The sequence below is a fragment of the Erythrolamprus reginae genome, chromosome 2 (assembly GCF_031021105.1).
Source record: "Erythrolamprus reginae isolate rEryReg1 chromosome 2, rEryReg1.hap1, whole genome shotgun sequence".
NCBI lineage: Eukaryota > Metazoa > Chordata > Lepidosauria > Squamata > Dipsadidae > Erythrolamprus > Erythrolamprus reginae.
Genome location: NC_091951.1, coordinates 53,749,309 through 53,771,029, shown reverse-complemented (window position 1 = coordinate 53,771,029; position 21,721 = coordinate 53,749,309). Strand labels below are relative to the sequence as shown.

General features: G+C 40.9%; 1 protein-coding gene across 3 annotated transcripts in view; it reads left to right on the top strand.

Annotated features, from left to right (window-relative positions):
- PRICKLE2 (prickle planar cell polarity protein 2) overlaps positions 1–21,721 on the top strand; it is a 497,544-nt gene that overhangs the window by 321,670 nt on the left and 154,153 nt on the right. For all 3 annotated transcript variants that reach the window (XM_070738161.1, XM_070738163.1, XM_070738162.1), the window contains exon 2: positions 15,748–15,931. In XM_070738161.1, coding sequence (XP_070594262.1) covers positions 15,800–15,931 — 132 coding nt within the window. In that variant the 5' untranslated portion in view covers positions 15,748–15,799. The remainder of the gene's footprint in view (positions 1–15,747; positions 15,932–21,721) is intronic.

Here is a 21,721-nt window from a genome sequence, read left to right as displayed (position 1 = left end):
GGAAGGCAGGTTGGTAGCACTTGTTTTTTCTACAGTTCTGATTATTTTCTGAAGTCTGTGTCTGTTTTGTTGGGTTGCAGAACCAAACCAGACAGTTATAGAGGTGCAGATTTACTAGACTGCCATGATAAGATACAAGCATCTACATGTTGACATTGGCTCTGTAGAAAACTGAACCACAAATTCTGCAAAGTGGAAGAAGATTTGTATCATATGTATTCATTTATTATTACCACCAATGGTATTGTGCCTACTCATCAAACTTTAGAAGGCCTACAGTATTAAAAACATAAAAGTATGACACATATAATAATTTCCCAACCAAAGCCATATCTTCACTGCTGTTAACTATTAAAGAACTTTTGACTATATTCCAAAGGTTACATGAAAAGGGGCTGTTTTGCCCTATCCTTGAATGCCCAAAAGGTGGGAGGTATTTTAACTATGATAGACAGATTTTTCAATAGAGATTAGGCTCTTGACGGTCTTTCCCAGTGATCTAGAAAATAATTGCAATAACTCTACTAGAATCTGGATATAATCGTAATAGAATGGTTGAGAATCCTGGATGATACAGGGGGTCTTTGACTTACAACCACAATTGAGCCCAAAATTTATGTTGCTAAGTGAGATAGTTGTTACATGAGCTTTGTCCCATTTTATGACCTTTCTTGCCACAGTTGAATCACTGCGGTTGTTAAGTTAGCAGCAAGGTTGTGAAGTGAATCTGGTTTCCCCATTGAATTTGCTTGTCAGAAGGTCGCAAAAGGTGGTGATTATTATTATTATTATTATTATTATTATTATTATTATTATTATTATTATTATTATTAATTAGATTTGTATGGCGCCCCTCTCCCCTTCTGAAAAAGTTTAAAATTCATTTGCCACCAGGCCTGGGGTTCCTTAGACCTTCCCCCCTGACCGATGAATGCTTAGCTTGACTGCTGAATGAATGATATTGATAGTTTTTAATTAGAATTTTAAGATTGTTTTTTAAGGTATAATTGGATTGTTATTATTGTTTCCTGTTTTTTTTCTGTACATGCTGTGAGCTGCCCCAAGTCCTCGGAGAGGGGCGGCATATAAATCCAATTAAATCTAAATCTAAAATCTAAATCTAATGTACAGAGAACAAATCTAATATTTAAAAATCTAAAACCCCATTATTTAAAAGAACATACAACACAAGCATACCATACATAAAACTATATAGGCCTGGGGGAGATGTCTAAATTCCCCCATGCCTGACGGCAGAGATGGGTTTTAAGGCGTTTGCGAAAGACAAGGAGGGTGGGGGCAATCCTAATCTCCGGGGGGAAATGGTTCCAGAGGGTCGGGGCTGCCACAGAGAAGGTTCTTCCCCTGGGTCCTGCCAGGCGACATTGTTTAATCGACAGGACCCGGAGAAGGCCAACTCTGTGGGACCTAACCAGTCGCTGGGATTCGTGATCCCATGATGCTGGGATATTGCAACTGTCATAAATATGAACCAGCTGCCAAGCATTGAAATTTTAATCACATGACCATGGGGATTTAATTTAATTTAATTTATTTGACGCCCAATCCGGTAGGATTCAGGACGGATCATGGATGCTGCAATGGTCTGCAAAGTGTGAAAAAATGGGCATGTTACCTTTTTCAGTGTTGTAACTTTGAAAAGACACTAAACTGTTGTAAGTCTGTCTGGACTACCTGTATATCCTCAAAAGATCTTTTCACAAAATGTCAGACACACCAACGGACAGTTTTCTCCCAGTCTGATTACCCTGAAGCACCCTCCTTTTCTTCTTGAATTCTCATTTCCACTCACTTCCTATTACTCCTCCCTTAGCTCAGCCGGTTGCAGTAACATACTCGCCTTTGTGGCTCTTCCGAATGAAAGAACAAAACAGGAATCAATTTCAGCCTCTTCATTTCTCCAGAGTACCTCCGAGAAGACAGCACAGGATTCTGTTTTACTTTAATGACGTGTCTAGTGATGAAGTTGCAGCCTCTCTAAGCTGCAAAGCCCTGAATTTCTCCTTGGTTTTCAGTCATTATGGCTTCACTGGATAGTTGTGCTGAAGTAGTTTCTGCATAGCAACTGCAATATAAAAAAGGGGGGGGCATAGAGACCGTTGTTAGCTATAATAAGGTGGAAACCTTCTCCAACTTTGAAGTGGCTTTTCCCACTGGAAAGTATGTTGTTTTTCTGTTCCACTTTGTCTCCTGATACAGTATTATTATTTTAACTTCCCTAAACCTTAAATATTTTTGCTATTCCCTGATATTTTCTGTGGAGTTTTTCTGTAGGATTAATAACCCTGGAACTGAAGGTTGCTAAAATATTATTATTATTATTATTATTATTATTATTATTATTATTATTATTATTTAGATTTGTATGCCGCCCCTCTCCGAAGACTCGGGGCGGCTCACAGGATACAATATAAAACATTGAATACAAAACAAATCTAATTAATTAAAAACTACATAAGCTAAAAACCCAGTATATTAAAATCAATCAAACAATTCATTTGCAGCCATACATCACATTTATTGGCCAGGGGGTCTAGATCTAATTACCCCAAGCCTGGTGACATAAGTGAGCCTTGAGACTCTTGCGAGAGGCAAGGAGGGTGGGGGCAGGGCAAATCTCTGGGAGGATCTGATTCCAGAGGGTCGGGGCCCGCACACAGAAGGCTCTTCCCCTAGGCCCTGCCAAACAACATTGTCTGGTTGATGGGACCTGGAGAAGGCCAACTCTGTGGGACCTATCCAGCTGCTGGAATTCATACAGCAGAAGGCGGTCCTGTAGGTAATCTGGCCTGATGCCATGTAGGGCTTTGTAGGTCATCATCAACACTTTGAATTTTTCCAGAAACCAATCGGCAACCAATGCAGTCTGCGGAGTGTTGGAGAGACATGGGTATATCTAGGGAGACCCACGACCACTCACACAGATGCATTTTGCATGATTTGAAGTTTCTGAACATTCTTCAAAGGTAGCCCCATGTAGAGAGTATTGCAGTAGTCGAACTTCGAGGTGATAAGGGCATAAGTGACTGTGAGTAGAGACTCCCTGTCCAGGTAGGGCTGCAACTGGTGCACCAGGCGAACCTGGGCAAACGCCCCCCTCGCTTCCGCTCCCTGCTTTCTGCTTCCTACTGCCTCTGTCACCAAGCTCTGCAAGAACATCCACATGGGTTTTTTTTGCAAATACATAAATACCAACTGTCTCACCATCAGTAGTTAGTTGGCAGCAGGTTTGAGTAGGCCGCTTTTCAGAATTGTTGTTGGATTGAGGATTGATAGAGATGCATAAAGGCTATTAAATTGCGTGACATATTGATTTGTTCAACATTATATCATCAGCGGAGATGGGAATTATGGTTGACCTCCTGCGTTCCAGGAAAAAAAAGTATGAAGCCTTCCTACAGTAGCTGATTAATTAAAGAATTCATGTGAATTTGCCATCTGATTGGTTTAGAGAGTAAGAGGCAGTGGCCGGCCGAGATTCTGTCACTGACTAGATAGAATCCAGAGGCCCTTCTTACATTTGCATCTGTATATATTTAAATCTGATGAAAAGCAGGAAATGGGGGGAAATTGGCAACTTTTCTTCCTTTGGCTTAGCAAAGTCTTGAGGCATAGTGCATATTTGTGCTCTGTAGGCTGTCGAGTTTAAGTTTATATGCAGTCACTTTGATTTATTTATTTTATTTATTTACATATCAAACCTCTCAACCGCCTCTCCCCCGCCTCTCCCCTCCTTTCAGTCAGAGAAAGAAATGTTTGTACATTCATAGAGCATTGCAATACAAAGAATATGCTTTACTTTAGGGTGGGAATGGTTTGTGAAACCGTTTTGGGTGTTACTCTAAAACGTTAATTAATTACAATCATGCTATGCAACTATAGAGATCATTTTGTGAGGGCTCTTCCCAATGGTAAGATGGAGCTGAAGTTAGATTGGAATGGCTGATCGGTAAACAGCAATGGTTGCAGATTAATGCAATATGTACATGTTTAAATAAAAGTGAGAATAAAGAAGCCTTCTTACGAGAAGAAAATAACTTGGAAAAAATAATAAGGGTAAAGATAAATGAAAGTAAAGGACAAGCCAGTAACATATATAGAATGCTATTGCAGAGGCAAGAAGAGGTAGTTAAAAGTTTAACAAGATGTTGGCAGGATGACTTACAAATAGACGAAAGAGAAATGGAAGAAATAATAGTAAACATATATAAGATTAAAAACACGAGAGTTAAAGAGATGAGAAGAAAAATCTTACATAAGTGGTATTATACACCTGCACGACTTGCATACTACCAGGGGAAAGAGAAAGGTAAATGCTGGCATGGATGCCAGAAAAAAGGAATCTTTATGCATATGATCTGGGAATGTATAGAAATACAGAAATTCTGGAAGGTAGTCCAGAATGAAATTAATAAAATGTTAAATATTAATTGGATAATTACAAAAGAAACAGCAATCTTAATTAAATATAGGGAACTAGGAGAATCTAAAGAAATTAAAACTGTAGCATTGGAAAGTGCTCAAGCGGTGATAGTATTAGGATGGAAAGACTCTACAAAATGGACACTACAGAATTGGTATTGGTACATGGTGGATTACATACACTTTGAAATTATGGAAATAAGATTAAATAATTTTGGTGAGAATAAACTAGAGAAGCTGATGGTGCGATGGAACAAGGTAAAAGATTATATGTTAAGTAGAATCTGTGATGTAAATACGAAAAATAAACTACAATCACTCTTTTAGTAAAAAAAAAAGCGTTCAAGATAGAGCCAAGGACCAATAGATAGACAAATAATTCAAAAGTCTTTGAATCCTTCCATAGGGGTGGTGGGGGTGATGGGGGGGGTGTTGTTTGGTGATGGGCACATGCACTGTGCACTGTTATACGTTTGTTTTTTGTAAACTTATAAAATCAATAAAATTTATTTAAAAAAAAAAAAAAAGATGGAGCTGAAGCATGTAGAGCAGCGTTTCCCAACCTTGGCAACTTGAAGATATTTGGACTTCAACTCCCAGAATTCCCCAGCCAGCGAATTCTGGTTGGGGAATTCTGGGAGTTGAAATCCAAATATTTATTTATTTATTTTTATTTATTTATTACTTAGATTTGTATGCCGCCCCTCTCCGAAGACTCGGGGCGGCTCACAACACGTGGAAACAAATCATAAATAATCTGACAATTTAAAATATTAAAGATTTAAAAAAGACCCCATATACTAACAGACATACAAACAAGCATACCATATATAAATTAAACATGCCCAGGGGGAGATGTTTCAGTTCCCCCATGCCTGATGGCAAAGGTGGGTTTTAAGGAGTTTACGGAAGGCAGGAAGAGTAGGGGCAGTTCTAATCTCCGGGGGGAGTTGGTTCCAGAGGGCCGGTGCCGCCACAGAGAAGGCTCTTCCCCTGGGGCCCGCCAACCGACATTGTTTAGTTGACGGGACCCAGAGAAGGCCCACTCTGTGGGACCTAATCAGTCGCTGGGATTCGTGCAGCAGGAGGCGGTCTCGGAGATATTCTGGTCCAGTGCCATGAAGGGCTTTAAAGGTCATAACCAACACTTTGAATTGTGACCGGAAACTGATCGGCAGCCAATGCAGACTGCGGAGTGATGGTGAAACATGGGCATACCTAGGTAAGCCCATGACTGCTCTCGCAGCTGCATTCTGCACGATCTGAAGTTTCCGAACACTTTTCAAAGGTAGCCCCATGTAGAGAGCATTACAGTAGTCGAACCTCGAGGTGATGAGGGCATGAGTGACTGTGAGCAATGAGTCCCGGTCCAGATAGGGCCGCAACTGGTGCACCAGGCGAACCTGGGCAAACGCCCCCCTCGCCACAGCTGAGAGATGTTTTTCTAATGTGAGCTGTGGATCGAGGAGGACGCCCAAGTTGCGGACCCTCTCTGAGGGGGTCAATAATTCCCCCCCCAGGGTAATGGACGGACAGATGGGATTGTCCTTGGGAGGCAAAACCCACAGCCACTCCGTCTTATCCGGGTTGAGCTTGAGTCTGTTGACACCCATCCAGGCCCCAACAGCCTCCAGGCACCGGCACATCACTTCCACCGCTTCGTTGACTGGGCATGGGGTGGAGATGTAAAGCTGGGTATCATCTGCATATTGATGATACCTCACCCCATGTCCTTGGATGATCTTGCCCAGTGGTTTCATGTAGATGTTGAATAGCAGGGGGGAGAGGACCGACCCCTGAGGCACTCCACAAGGGAGAAACCTAGGAGTCGACCTCTGACCCCCCACTAACACCGACTGCGACCGGCCAGAGAGGTAGGAGGAGAACTACTGAAGAACAGTGCCTCCCACCCCCAACCCCTCCAGCCGGTGCAGAAGGATACCATGGTCGATGGTATCGAAAGCCGCTGAGAGGTCAAGGAGCACCAGGACAGAGGATAAACCCCTGTCCCGGGCCCGCCAGAGATCATCCATCAACGCGACCAAAGCGGTTTCCGTGCTGTAACCGGGCCTGAAACCCGACTGCTGGGGACCTAGATAATCGGCTTCTTCCAAGGACCACTGGAGCTGGAGTGCCACCACCTTCTCAACAACCTTCCCCATAAAGGGAAGGTTGGAGACTGGACGATAGTTGTTAAGGACAGCTGGGTCCAGGAAGGGCTTCTTGAGGAGGGGGCGCACGAGCGCTTCTTTATAGAGTGATGGAAAAACTCCCCTCCCCAAGGAAGCGTTGGTAATCTCCTGGGCCCAGCTCCGTGTCACCTCCCTGCTGGCCGAAACCAACCAGGAGGGACACGGATCCAGTAGACAGGTGGTGGAACTCACAGCTCCAATGGCCTTGTCCACTTCATCAGCATCTTCAAGTTGCTAAGGTTGGGAAACACTGATGTAGAGGACTGGGTTTAGGCTTTGGGTTCAGCCAAAATGGAGACACCAATTTCTTCTCAGTTTAATTTGTGTGAAACAAAATGGATACCTATCATAGTAATAAAGGAAGGAAAGAGGGGAACAAAATAGATAACTTCCTTGGAAATACTGAGAGTTTCATACATAAATTAATACATGCTCTTAAGGAGAAATGCAATATTGTACTCATTCATATTCAGTCATTTCTAGCAAAAATACATTTGCATGTATACCTAGGTTATTAAGGTGGTTAAAAATAGAAACGGAATAAAAACAATGCTTAATTAAAAGTCTTGTCCAAACTCTTTGCTCTGTGGGGCTGATTTTTCTCACACTTTTAGATAGCGTTGGTCCAAAGAAACAGGTAATTTGTTTTCCAATATTTATAATTGCAACCAACTAAAAGCTAACAAGAATAGAAACTGACAGACAAAAATTAATTGCTTATATTGCAACAGTTTACAGAACTTGGAAAATATTGTAATGAACATGACATATCACTCATTAGGCCTGAGTTTTGCTTCCTGCCTTCTTCACAGTAATTCATACCTTGACCATCTTCCATTTTGATTAATTTTAATGATTCTACATGGGGCTGTACTTAGAAACATAGAAACAGAAGTCTGACAGCAGAAAAAGACCTCATGGTCCATCTAGTCTGCCCTTATACTATTTTCTGTATTTTATCTTAGGATGGATATATGTTTATCCCAAGCATGTTTAAATTCAGTTACTGTGGATTTACCAACCACGTCTGCTGGAAGTTTGTTCCAAGGATCTACTACTCTTTCAGTAAAATAATATTTTCTCATGTTGCTTTTGATCTTTCCCCCAACTAACTTCAGATTGTGTCCCCTTGTTCTTGTGTTCACTTTCCTATTAAAAACACTTCCGTCCTGAACCTTATTTAACCCTTTAACATATTTAAATGTTTCGATCATGTCCCCTTTTCCTTCTGTCCTCCAGACTATACAGATTGAGTTCATTAAGTCTTTCCTGATACGTTTTATGCTTAAGACCTTCCACCATTCTTGTAGCCCGTCTTTGAACTCGTTCAATTTTGTCAATATCTTTTTATAGGTGAGGTCTCCAGAACTGAACACAGTATTCCAAATGTGGTCTCACCAGCACTCTATATAGAGCAGAGGTCCCCAACCTTTTTTGCACCAGGGACCGGCATTAAGCTAGACCAGTTTTCCATGGCCCGGTGGGGGGGGGGCGCTTTGGTCATATGGGGGTGGGGTTCATTTCCTTCATTTCCTCTTTCTCTCATTCCCTCTTTCTATCCTTTCTATCTCTCACTCTTTCCTTCTCTCCCTCCCTTTCTCTCTCTTTCATTTCTCTCATTCCCTCTTTCTATCCTTTCTATCTCTCACTCTTTCCTTCTTTCCCTCCCTTTCTCTCTCTTTCCTTTCTCTCATTCCCTCTTTCTATCCTTTCTATCTCTCACTCTTTCCTTCTCTCTCTCCCTTTCTCTCTCTTTCCTTTCTCTCATTCCCTCTTTCTATCCTTTCTATCTCTCACTCTTTCCTTCTCTCCCTCCCTTTCTCTCTCTTTCGTTTCTCTCATTCCCTCTTTCTATCCTTTCTATCTCTCACTCTTTCCTTCTCTCCCTCCCTTTCTCTCTCTTTCGTTTCTCTCATTCCCTCTTTCTATCCTTTCTATCTCTCACTCTTTCCTTCTCTCCCTCCCTTTCTCTCTCTTTCCTTTCTCTCATTCCCTCTTTCTATCCTTTCTATCTCTCACTCTTTCCTTCTCTCTCTCCCTTTCTCTCTTTCCTTTCTCTCATTCCCTCTTTCTATCCTTTCTATCTCTCACTCTTTCCTTCTCTCCCTCCCTTTCTCTCTTTCCTTTCTCTCATTCCCTCTTTCTATCCTTTCTATCTCTCACTCTTTCCTTCTCTCCCTCCCTTTCTCTCTCTTTCCTTTCTCTCATTCCCTCTTTCTATCCTTTCTATCTCTCACTCTTTCCTTCTCTCCCTCCCTCCCTTTCTCTCTCTTTCCTTTCTCTCATTCCCTCTTTCTATCCTTTCTATCTCTCACTCTTTCCTTCTCTCTCTCCCTTTCTCTCTCTTTCCTTTCTCTCATTCCCTCTTTCTATCCTTTCTATCTCTCACTCTTTCCTTTTCTCCCTCCCTTTCTCTCTTTCCTTTCTCTCATTCCCTCTTTCTATCCTTTCTATCTCTCACTCTTTCCTTCTCTCCCTCCCTTTCTCTCTCTTTCCTTTCTCTCATTCCCTCTTTCTATCCTTTCTATCTCTCACTCTTTCCTTCTCTCTCTCCCTTTCTCTCTCTTTCCTTTCTCTCATTCCCCCTTACTCTCTATCCTTTCTATCTCTCACTCCTTTCTCTCCCTCTCTTTCTCTCTCTTTCCTTTCTCTCATTCACTCTTTGTCTCCTGGGCCTGCCTGCGCCTGCCCTGCACTCCTCCCGCCAGCCGGGCCGCCCCGGAGCCCCGAAGGCTCGCAGCAGAGGGAGGCAAAGCAGCGCGCGGCAGCCACAACAAGCCCGCACTTGTTGCGCGATGGGAGCGCGAGGACGACCGCAGGCGCGACCCGGGCAGCCTTTCGACCGACTCGCTTTCGCCGCGCCCGGGAAGCGGCCGCTACGGGGCAAAAGGCGCGTGGGCCAGAGGGAGCGCCTTCTTCCGAGGGGCCACTCGCGCAGGCCCCGCACCTCCCGTCCAGCCATGCTCGAAGGAGGCGGCTGGCGAAGCGCGGGGCGGGCCGAGCAGAGCCGCGGCGTCAGTGGCGGCCGAGCACCCCGCTCCGTCGGGGAAGGAGCCGGGAGGGAGCGGTATTTAACCCGGGGCCGTCCGGGTGCGACGGCAGAGACGGCTGACCAACCCCCACGAGAGGCTCGAATAGCGGCGGCGTCTCCTGGGCCTGCCTGCGCCTGCCCTGCACCCCCCACCGCGGAGGGAAAGCATTGCCGAAATGCAAAGGGCGCACCCCGCCGCTTAGGCTTTTGCTGCTCCTGGAGGGGGGGAGGATTTAATCCTCCCCGCCCACCCGGCAGCCAAAGCTAGCTGTCAGCGGCGCCGCGGACCGGCTGAAAAACCCCAACGGCCCGGTCCTGGTCCGCGGACCGGCGGTTGGAGACCTCTGATATAGAGGGATCATAATCTCCCTCTTGCTGCTTGTTATACCTCTAGCTATGCAGCCAAGCATCCTACTTGCTTTCCCTACTAGCTGACTGCACTGTTCACCCATTTTGAGACTGTCAGAAATCACTACCCCTAAATCCCTTTTCTTCTGAAGCTTTTGCTAACACAGAGCTGCCAATACAATACTCAGATTGAGGATTCCTTTTCCCCAAGTGCATTATTTTACATTTGGAAACATTAAACTGCAGTTTCCATTGCTTTGACCATTTATCTAGTAAAGCTAAATAATTTACTATATTACAGACGCCTCCAGGAATATCAACCCTATTGCACACTTTAGAGTCATCGGCAAATAGGCAATACTTGAAGAATATTCAGAAGATACTATTGGTACAGAATGTGGCAGTCTGGGAAATGGTGGGTAAATCCCAGTGTACTTGGGTGACTACACTGATTAAATACTGAATGTGATGTAGTGTACTACTTGTTAGATTTAAGGCCTTTATGGCTCCAGACCTGGTTATCTAAGAGGCTACCTTCTCCCGTCTTCCCATCTGATCACATTGAATAGGGTCAACTTCCTCCAGGAAGCATCCTTAATAGATTGCCATCTGATGGCACCTTAGATCTACTTTATGAGTTTATCACAAGTTATGATCATGGTGCGTAGTCTTCTTTACAGGTAGGACTGCCTGTATTCAGTCAAATTAATCAAGGAGAGAAGCAACTTAAAATTAAGGAGAAACACTTTGAACAATTAATCAGTTGAACAACTTGCCCCCAGAAGTTGTAAATGCTCCAATACTGAAAGTTTTTAAGAACAGATTGGATAACCATTTGTCTGAAGTGGTGTAGGGTTTCCTGCCTAAGCAGGGGGTTGGACTACAAGACATCGAAGGTCGCTTCCAATTCTAGTCCAGTCTAGTCTATTTTTTGGCTTTTACTTTTATTTACTTTTATTTTTTGTTTTTTTAGTGTAGTTTTGAAGTGCTTTTTTCTCCTCTTTTTTTAAACTTACCTTGGCATACAAATGATCAAAATAAAACAAGATAAACAATATGATAAATTATAGCCTTTTCCCTAATTTGTTCAGAAAGCAACAGTGTGGACCACTCTTAATACCTAAACCAACTTTGCCACCAGAGATAAATTCTAACTAATGTTAATACAATCCCTCCAATATAACCTAGAAAGATTTTGATTAATGTACTATTATTTTAAAGGGATTTAGGAACATCTGCAAATTATTTTATGATCAGCTGTTCATGACTTCCTAAACATATTCATCAAGTTCAGATCCCCCAAACATTCCATTAAAAAAAAAATAGGACAAGGAGTATATTTTTAGACTGCAGTGATTTAATTAATTTCAAGAATGTTAGCCTAATGTCGGGCAGGGTGAAACAGCTGCCTCAGTTTTCCCAGTGTTGAATGTCATGAAAAACTCTGCTGATTGTAGAGTTCTGCTTTCAAGGTTGGAAATAGTTCTAAGGGGTTGTTTTTTGCCTGAACTGGGAAAAAAGTAAAATTCTTGTTTTGCCTTTGTTCACATTGAAACAGAGGAGAGGGGATTGTAATCTTCTTTAGCTCAAGCTGCAAAATATTACAGTTGCCCTGAAAATGGTAGCTGATATGATTTTAGCTCTTAAGATACAGAAATTGGATTCTCATCATTGATTTACATTATATACTTATTAGATTGGTAAGTTGTTTAATCAACGAGTATATAGCATATGAATTGAAAGGATTTTTCTTTTAATCCCAACACATTAAGCTATGCCATGACTTTGGCATTAGGAGGGCAGATCCCTTCATCGTTTTGCAAAGGAAAACATTTCAGATATTAGGGATTTTTCCCCCTCCTTTGACAATATTTAGTTCCTCATTCAAGAAGCTTCTTTATTTAGTTCTAAACTGAAGAAGATTCTGGAATGAGAAGTAAAATGTTTTCATAAAGGGGGAAAACCGAAGAACTTCCAGTTGTCTTTTGGAAGAAGCACTTTTGGGACAACTATGACCTGGATGATTGAGAATCTCCATAGACATTTAGTGGATCACTATTCTTAGTCTTCCCTTTCCGGATGTAAATATACATAGAGGATAATCGGAACTGCAGAAAATACAATTACTGCCAACCTGCCTTCCATTGAGGACCAGTATACTGCACAAATCAAAAAGAGGACCATGAAAATATTTACTTACCCCTCACATCCTAGACATAAATTGTTTCAACTCTTACTCTCAAAGTGATCCTATAGAGCACTGCACACTAAGACAACTAGAGGGGCGGCACACTAAGACCATGGAGAGGGGTGGCATACAAATCCAATAAATAGATAGATAGATAGATAGATAGATAGATAGATAGATAGATAGATAGATAGATAGATAGATAGACACAAGAACATTTTTCCCAAATACCATCACTCTGCTAAACAAAAAATTCCCTCACCTTCCCTCAAACTATTCACTAAGTCTGCATTGCTATTACTATTATTCTTCTCATCGTTCCTATCGCCCATCTCTTCCTCCCACTTATGACTGTGTGACTGTTGCTTATATACTTATAATTAATATTAATATTTTTTTCCCGATTGCTTATTTGTATCCAATGACAATCATTAGGTGTTATACCTCATGATTCTTGACAAATTTATCTTTTATGTACACTGAGAGCATATGTACTAATGACAAATTCCTTGTGTGCCCAATCACACTTGGCCAATAAAGAATTCTGTTCTGTTCTTTTGTTTGTTTGTTTGTTTGTTTGTTTGTTTTGTCCAATACACAATAATACACAATGAGGGTTATAGAGGACATAATCAAGTAGAATGTATTAAAGGGGGAATAGAGGAGAAAATAAGGGAGTGAAATATAACTATGAGAGAACAGCAGAAAAAGATATAGGTATAGAAGAGAAGATATAGGAGATATAGGAGAGACAATAGGACGGGACGATAGGCAGTCTGGTGCACTTATGTTCGCCCCTTATTTACTTAAGAACTTGGTGAGGTCAACCGTGGATAGCCTAAGTGTTGGGGGTTAGGGGATGATACTACAGAGTCCGGTAGTGAATTCCACACTTCGACAACTCAATTACTAAAGTCGTATTTTTTACAGTCAAGTTTGGAGCGGTTAGTATTAAGCTTGTATCTGTTGTGGGCTCTTGTGTTGTTGTGGTTGAAGCTGAAGTAGTCTTTGACAGGCAGGACATTGCAGCATATGATCTTGTGGGCAATACTTAGATCATGTTTGAGGCGTCTTAGTTCTAAGCTTTCTAGACCCAGGATAGCAAGTCTAGTTTCATAGGGTGTTTAATCTTTCTTTAATCTTTCTCCAGAGAACATGGTTTGTAAACCCTTTTCCAACCTGTTAGTTCTCCACTTTGGGAGGAGCCAGCATTCAGGATGGCTTGTCCTTGTCCAATCATTATACTGATAGCTCATATTTAGCCTCTTGATCCATTTAGCGCCATTTTCACGTTCATTGTTGACAAGCCCAATTCTTTATCGTACATTTGATATTTAATATCCACTAAGATGTAAAATCTTATCTTTCCTTCCACCAAGGCCATCCAACAACTCAAGCAAGAATTCCTAACTAAAAGATGGAGATCCTTAGTTCTTTTCAAACCGGTCCAGTGCCTGCAGATTTGCTGAAAGACAGCTCCGAAATGTAGCATAGCTGTTACACTTCCAAGGTTAGAGGGCACTGGTTAGAAAAAACTGTCTTGAGGGAGACAAATATTGTAGACCATGGCTAGCAGGATTTAGAATAGATTAGGACAGATTAGGAGATTTGTTTTGACTGACACCCTTCGGGGGATTTTTTTTCCTGTCCTAAGGTCAATGCAGTTTCATTGATTAAGTCAACCATCACAAACTAGACTATCCTCTACTTCTTAGGAGTCTGATTAGCTATTTCCTTTCCGCAGGAGCTGTTACTGCCCATGAAGTGGCCTTCTGAGAATTGAATAAGAAAAGCAAACCCAAAGAAAATGAATTATGTTAAGAGCTCCTTATTAGACCAGGCAGTCTTGTTTACCTTCCCTTGGGATCAAATTTAGGAATCTCCTGTGTAGGAGATATCTACTGAGTTTTAGCCTTGTTCTCTGTAAAGCAGCCTTGTGATGGCTTATAGAGAGGTAGCAGTTGCTAGTGGGCAACTTTCATCACTGCCTTTATTTAGCACAACCCCGTCTATGATGTTCTGTCATTGTTAAGGAATTTGCCGGTCTGAAGTTTTCTGTTTACGTTGACATTTTGCATACTGTATATGACAGCCTTTCTGCTTGCCGATGATCTGGCACTCTGCATATTTATGGGTGCTGTCAAAGGAAGGGAAATGAAGAGGTGTATCCCAGATCGTCTATCAAATGCATTTGCTCCATAATTCCTTACAGCCACTTCTGTATGGGTGGTCCAGAGCTCGCTGTATTTTTTTTTTTCCTCCTCTCCAAATGAAAGAATTATGCTTGGGTTTAGAAAACTGCTTTGGGGCTCTGGCATTTTGTCAAGGACAGGTTGTTGTTTACATGTAGACATTGCATTTTACTTATCCCGTGCAGGCTTATTGCTGACAGCTGCTTTATCCAAGGCAACCTCCATCCAATAACCATTTCCCATGGATATAGATAGCACAATGACCACAGCAGATATAATATCTTGAGTTATGTTAGTACACATTGGTTTGCACCAGTTGTGGTTTTTTCATTTCCACTTTCCTTTGAAACTAGCAGATAAAATTTATTTATTTATTTATTTATTTATTTATTTATTTATTTATTTATTTATTTATTTTCTGTATTTGTATGCCGCCCCTGTCCAAGGACTCGGGGCAGCTCATATATTAAATGCCCTCTGCCTACTGTATATCCATAGAGTAGTAAAGTCCTGGCTCGCATGTGACAAGAATGAAATCAGGATTTTATGGCAAGAATATTGAAGCTATGGATTGACAGCAATGAGTTGGGTTGGGTTCTTGTATTGTTTTAATTTTACTTACCGGAATAGGAATTGTGAGCCATTCAGAGTCTTCACACTGACTCATAAAGGAAGCGGGGAAAGGAGAACAAATTCTGCAAAAAACATACATTTGTTATGTATGAAACACAACACGTGTGTGTGTGTGTGTGAGAGAGAGAGAGAGAGAGAGAGAGAGATGTTGCATAATAACATGGCATGGATATAATTAATTTAAGCCAGCTCAAAGAAAAAAACAACCAGATTTCTAAATAGTCCTTCAGATGGGAACCCTGATGGTAAATTGCATGTTCAGATATAGAAAGGGAAGTGATTTCTTTACACAGCTGTATAATTGAGGAAAAATGCATGTATCAATGTTTCTGTGATCACAAAATATGCATTATGCATTGTTCCCTTGTACTTGCCAAACCAGGGATATGTAATTCAAAAAAGAATTTCCACAGTAAAGTTAATATGTGAAATTATTCAAAAGAAAGCCACTATAGCATGTGCTCACAATATATAATTACGTTTTGATAATCTCATGTTCAATAATTAGCCAAGCCTATCTGTGGGGTTTTTTTAGGAAAGTGCTTAGGTTGTCAGAAGGTGTGAATTCATAATTTTGTTTATATAATTGTAAAGCTGTGGAAACATGGCATTTAGATGCTAGATGACCTTCATTGATATTCGTATTTCAGACATTCTAATCTCTATTTCATACATCCTTAAACAGAGGATAACTGTTGGCTTTTTACTTCATATCCCCAGAAAAATTTGCCGGCACTGTAAGTGTCCACAGTCAGAACACTTTGAAACAGTGATGCCTTTAGAAATGGAGAAGACGGTGACCAAGCTGATGTTTGACTTCCAGAGGAATTCAACTTCTGATGATGATTCTGGCTGTGCCTTGGAAGAATACGCTTGGGTCCCTCCTGGACTGAAACCAGAACAGGTATTTGATTTCACTGCTTGTACGTGATAATATGTGTGTGGAAATGCTACCATCTCAAGTTAGTGTTTTATCATTAGCTTTCTCAGATGAGACAAGATTGTTAGTCCTTGAACAGCCTTTACTGCCGACAGGTTGAAATGTTTCAGGCAGGCACAGAGTCCACAAAGCTGACATAGAATTAAGGCACCAAGCTAGAAACCAGGAAATGGTGAGTCCTAGTCTCAACCATAACCAGGAAAGCCAGCTAGATGACCTTAAGCCAACCCCTCTCTCTTAGCCCAACTCACTTCACAGAGCCGTTGTTGTGGGGGAAATATGAGAAGGAAAGGGTATTAGATATGTTCTCCACCTTGACTTGTTTATAAAAATAATAAAGCTTTTAAAGACATAGATGATAGATGGACGGACGGACAGACAGACAGACAGATACAGTGGCACCTCTACTTACGAACTCAATTCATTCCGTGACCAGATTCTTAAGTAGAAAAGTTTGCAAGAATAAGCAATTTTTCCCGTAGGAATCGATGTAAAAGCAAATAATGTGTGCGATTGAGGAAACCACAGAGAAGGTGGATGCCCTGGAGATTCCTAGAGAGGCCACAAGGAGGCTTCTCCCCACCTTTTCCAGTTACAGTTTCGGAGGCTCTGGTTTGTAAGTGGAAAATGGTTCTTGAGAAGAGGCAAAAAAATCTTGAACACACGGTTCTTATATAAAAAAGTTCGTAAGTATAGGCGTTTGTAGGTAGAGGTACCACGGTAGGTAGGTAGGTAGGTAGGTAGGTAGGTAGGTAGATAGATAGATAGATAGATAGATAGATAGATAGATAGATAGATAGATAGATAGATAGATAAGAGAGAGAGAGAGAGAGAATAACTGATAGGATATCCGTAGAGCTTTGAATGGGGTTTCCCCCAAAAGAACTGCCTACCGCCTGACCCCAAAGAATCAAAAACATAGCTAAGTGTTGGTTCTATATCTAGCAGTGGCATCTATCAAAGAAAAATAAAATAAAAAGCAAAAGCCACGAACAATTTTGCTAGCTTGCTCTTTCTTGTTTTTCTCATTTGTAATCTACCATAAATTCAGTAGATAAACCTGTTGTATTGGCACCAAGCAATGACACGGCAGGTAATTGCACCCCAGGCAAGGAAACTACATACCACTAATCTGGGTTTCAATTTTACATCACTCAGGGGGGCAGTGGCTATCTGCCCTGGTCTACAGATACATCCCTTGCCCTTTCCTTTTTCCTTTCAAAATCTGAGCCGTTTGTGTGTGTGTGTGTGTGTAGATAGGGAGAGGAGCTCTAGGCAGAGACAGAACAGCTGGATCCTTTAGGATGGGATCCAGAATAAATAAATAGAAAAATCTGTGTCAGGGAACAATTATTTAAGAAACAAAGATTACAGTGAAAAAAGTATCATGGTGAAAAGTTCACTTAAGACTCTGAATTAAGTTTGCAATTAACTTGATTTAGGGATTATCCAGGAAAATCGGGCAGGAATCGGTCATGGGAATCATCTTTCATTTCTGATGTGCAGGCAATGTTTGTACCCAAGATTCTGCATTTAGATATCTGATTTACTGAGTTCTTTCAGCAGCAAATCCTTCCTTCCTTGAATTTGACCAAGTATATGTTCTCTTCCTGTTTGTTTTTGTTTTAAATGAGATATTCCTGTATGTTACTGGAGTGGGGCAGTGGCCTAGAGGTGGAGCTCTCGCTTCACAGTCAGAAGGCTGTGAGTTCGATCCTAGGTAGAGGCAGATCTTTCTCTCTCTGGGCACACTGAGAATATATCTGCTGAAAAAAACTCTGCATTGGCGATAAGAAGGGCATTCGGCCATTAAAACACTCTGCTAGCTCCATTCAGTTGCCCAGACTCCATCCCACCAGTGATTGTGGGGTCATTAAATGAAAATGATGATGTTGATTCCTGTAAGTTACTGTTTTTGATATTTTCAGTGCTTTCTTTCCTATGTTATCACCATTTGCATGTAACTGACTAACTGACTGATGACTATGTGCCATCAAGTTGGTGTCAACTCTTAGCCACCACAAATATAATTTTTCTTCAAGACAATCTGTCCCAACCTGGTCCTATAGATCTTCCAATCACCACTACAATTGCAGCTGTTCATCTTGTTTACTTACTTATGACTACATTAATTTTGAAAGGATATTTTTCTCTTTTTTACTTTAATAAAATTGGCTTTAAATTACACTTTGGGGTATTAAACTAATTAACCAAAGGAGGGCTTTCTGTCTAACTGTATTTTCCAAAAAGTTACAGGTTCAGCAATTGGTTTCAGAGTCTATTTCCTTTTGTTGTTGTTACCTGATAATAAGTACTTGTCTGTGTGATTCTAATTTCTCCCGTACAAATGGGAAGAGGAGGATGACAGGTGTCTTCCTGGAAGATAGTTATGAGTAACAGGATCTACCAAACACTGCACCAAAGCAGGCCAAAGGTGTATAAAATCCAGAGAAAAGAAGAATTTAGTTCTCCCTTCTTTCATCAGGGATGTCAAACTCATGGCAGCATCACATAACCTATCAGGACTTTCCTCCCCCTTTGCTAAACTGGTGGGGGTAGGGCCAGCACGTGATGCACCCAGCCCATGGGCAGTGAGTTTGACACCTCTGCCATAGAGTGTTTTTCCATCTCAGAAATATCTTCCAACCATTAGTATGAATGATACAAAGCTGTCTGCTTTAATACATTCTTTAGTCCATCTGCAGATGAAAGTGCTTTGCAATGGGAATATTTAAAATTTCAATATCCTCAAAATACTTTGCAAAATACCTATAGTTCAGGTAGTATAATCTTACATTTTGATCTAATCTGTTATGCATATGATCATAGTATGAATAAAGATTTCAAAATATATTTCATAGTTATAGCTTTTAGCTGCCGCTGAGTACTATGTGTTTGATTTCAACTAGGAAGTAATACATTTCTAAGCCAATTATAATATTAAGAGCCAACCTTGGTTATGTAGAGAATTTTTTTTCTTAATTTACATACTGCCATTATTTTCGGTTACTTTAAGATAGGCTTACCATAAGTTTCTGAAAATTTTATCCATAGTTATATTCCAAATTAAATCACTGATAATAATTGCTAAGTATTTTAAGGAGCAACATGGCAAACATTGAGCCAGTGATTTGTAATTGCTAGCATAGGTCTTAATTAGATTATTAATTAAGACTATTGTATGCACAAAAATGACAATACAGTTTGATACCTACCAGGGAAGAATGGCTGCAGAAGTTGATAGAGTTGGCTGAAATGGCAAAACTTTAACCAAAATGGTTAAAGAAAAAAAGCATAAGTACTTTTTTTTCCACATGTAAACCACTTCTGAACCTCCGTGCTTGATGTGGAAAGGAAAGTAATTTTGACTTTGGGTTTTATAGCTTAGACTGATAAGTCTTTATAGAAATGGTTTGTTCATATTATTATGGAAAAAAATGTGATTTGATGCTAATGCCTTCTCCTGCAACAGAGTCTGAAATCAATGCTTCTTTTTCTTTTTCCTTTCTTTCCAAACTTCTCTTTCCCCTCCTTCCTCACTGCTTGTTTATTTACTTTTGTATTTGATAATACTTTATAACTTAATAAAAATGTTTTGAGTTAACTGGGGAGATACAGCTTTACAGCCGATCCTCATGGAATCATAAAGGTTATTGAATTACCTTGGACTAGTCAGTCACACCATCTCAGCTAAATACAACAACAGCAGCAATTCAAAAACAATAATAAAAATAATAAACCAGTCAAGTGCTTAACATATCAAGTGACTCAACTCTAGTTCTCTGCAAGATCCCAAGATTTGATATACATATCACGGGGCCCATTCCATAGCAATTCTCAGTTAGAACTCCATAATATAAATATACAGTGCTCCCTCGATTTTCGCAGGGGATGCGTTCCAAGACCGCCCGTGAAAGTCGAATTTCCGCGAAGTAGAGATGCGGAAGGAAATACACTATTTTTGGCTATGAACAGCATCACAAGCCTCCCCTTAACACTTTAAACCGCTAAATTGCAATTCCCCATTCCCTTAGCAACCATTTAGATTATTACTGACCAGGGTTATTTATTAAAGTTTATTTTAAAAAAATATTTATTAAAGGCGGACAAAAGTTTGGCAATGACATATATGACGTCATCAGGCAGGAAAAACCGTGGTATAGGGGAAAAAACACAAAGTATTTTTTAATTAATATTTTTGAAAAACTGTGGTATAGACTTTTTGCGAAGTTTGAACCCGCGAAAATCGAGGGAACACTGTACATGGCTTGTAAGTAAAGAATGCTTCCTTTTCCCCTGCCCTTTTGATACATTATTAAACATGCGGGAGGGGGGGGATTGAAACTGTGCCACCATTTCTGTATAACCTCAAATTCTTTCTACCAAGCAATTTGTATTGGGTAAAATTAAAGTTTAAAAAATGCTGCTTCTATCAATAGTACTAGGACAGTGATGATGAACCTTTTTTTCCTTGGGTGCCGAAAGAGCGTGGGCATGTGCTATTGTGCATGCGCAAGTGCCCACACCCATAATTCAATGCCTGTGGAGGGGCGAAAACAGCTTTCCCTGCCCCCTGCATGTCAGAAACAGCCTATTTCCCAACTTCCGGTGGGCCCAAAAGGCTCGTGTTTTGCTCTCCCCAGGCTCCAAAGGACCTCCCCCATCCCCCACAGAAGCTCTCTGGAAGCCTCTGTATGAACCAAAAATCATCTGGCCGGAACACACATGTCGGAGCTGAGCTAAGGCAATGGTGCCACAGGTGGCACGTGCCAGCAGATATGGCTCCACGTGCCACCTGTGGCACCCGTGCTATAGGTTCGCCATTGCTGCACTAGGACTTAGCAATAGCACTTATTAGACATATACCGCTTCACAGTGCTTTACAGCCCTCTCCAAGCGGTTTACAGAGTCAGCATATCTCAACAATCTGGCTCCTCATTTTACCCACCTCGGAAGGATGGAAGGCTGAGTCAATCTTGAGCCTGGTGAGATTCGAACTGCCAAATTGCAGGTAGCCAGCAGTTAGCAGAAATTGCCTGTAGTACTGCACTCTAACTACTTATACAGGTCTATTTTCAGCATCAAAGGTCAAAAAAGTAGGATGCTCCTGTTTATTTATAACTGCAGATATAAGGTTAAAATCTTCAATTTTAATATATAAGGAAGAGCATTCTTTATTGGAATTCCTTTAGAAGCAACTCAGATAAATAGGTGCACATGAACATTCTGATACAGAGGGTTTCTTCTTTCAAATGTGTTGTGATGAGGTTCTTGTTCACAGAGAATCTTATTAGACCATGCAGTCATCAAAGCGAGCAACTCTAAAATCAGGTTTTCTGAGGATGTGAGGGGGAGAGATTTCCAGTACTACTTATCGTATTATTTCTTTCTTCATTTCTTTTCTATGGTAACCACTATGATTGTGTGACTGTTGGAGGGAAGATTTTATTTGAAGGAGAGGTAGAGGTAGCCAAATCATCATTCTCATTTATATCTTTCAAAACACATAGATTTGGATGTTCAGTGGAATTTGTGGTTTTGTAGAATCTCTAACAGAGATTTTGTTGATTTTCTTCCACATATGGACAAATGGACGCCACTTCGATGCTATCCCATTACATTGTGTAATCATTTCTGAGATCAAATCACTATTCTTTGAATCTCAAGATCTTGCTAGAACAAGAGTAGAACAGGAATCTTGCTGTCTTTTCGATTCAGTTTGGATCTGGATTTGGAACAACTAGTGAACCAGAA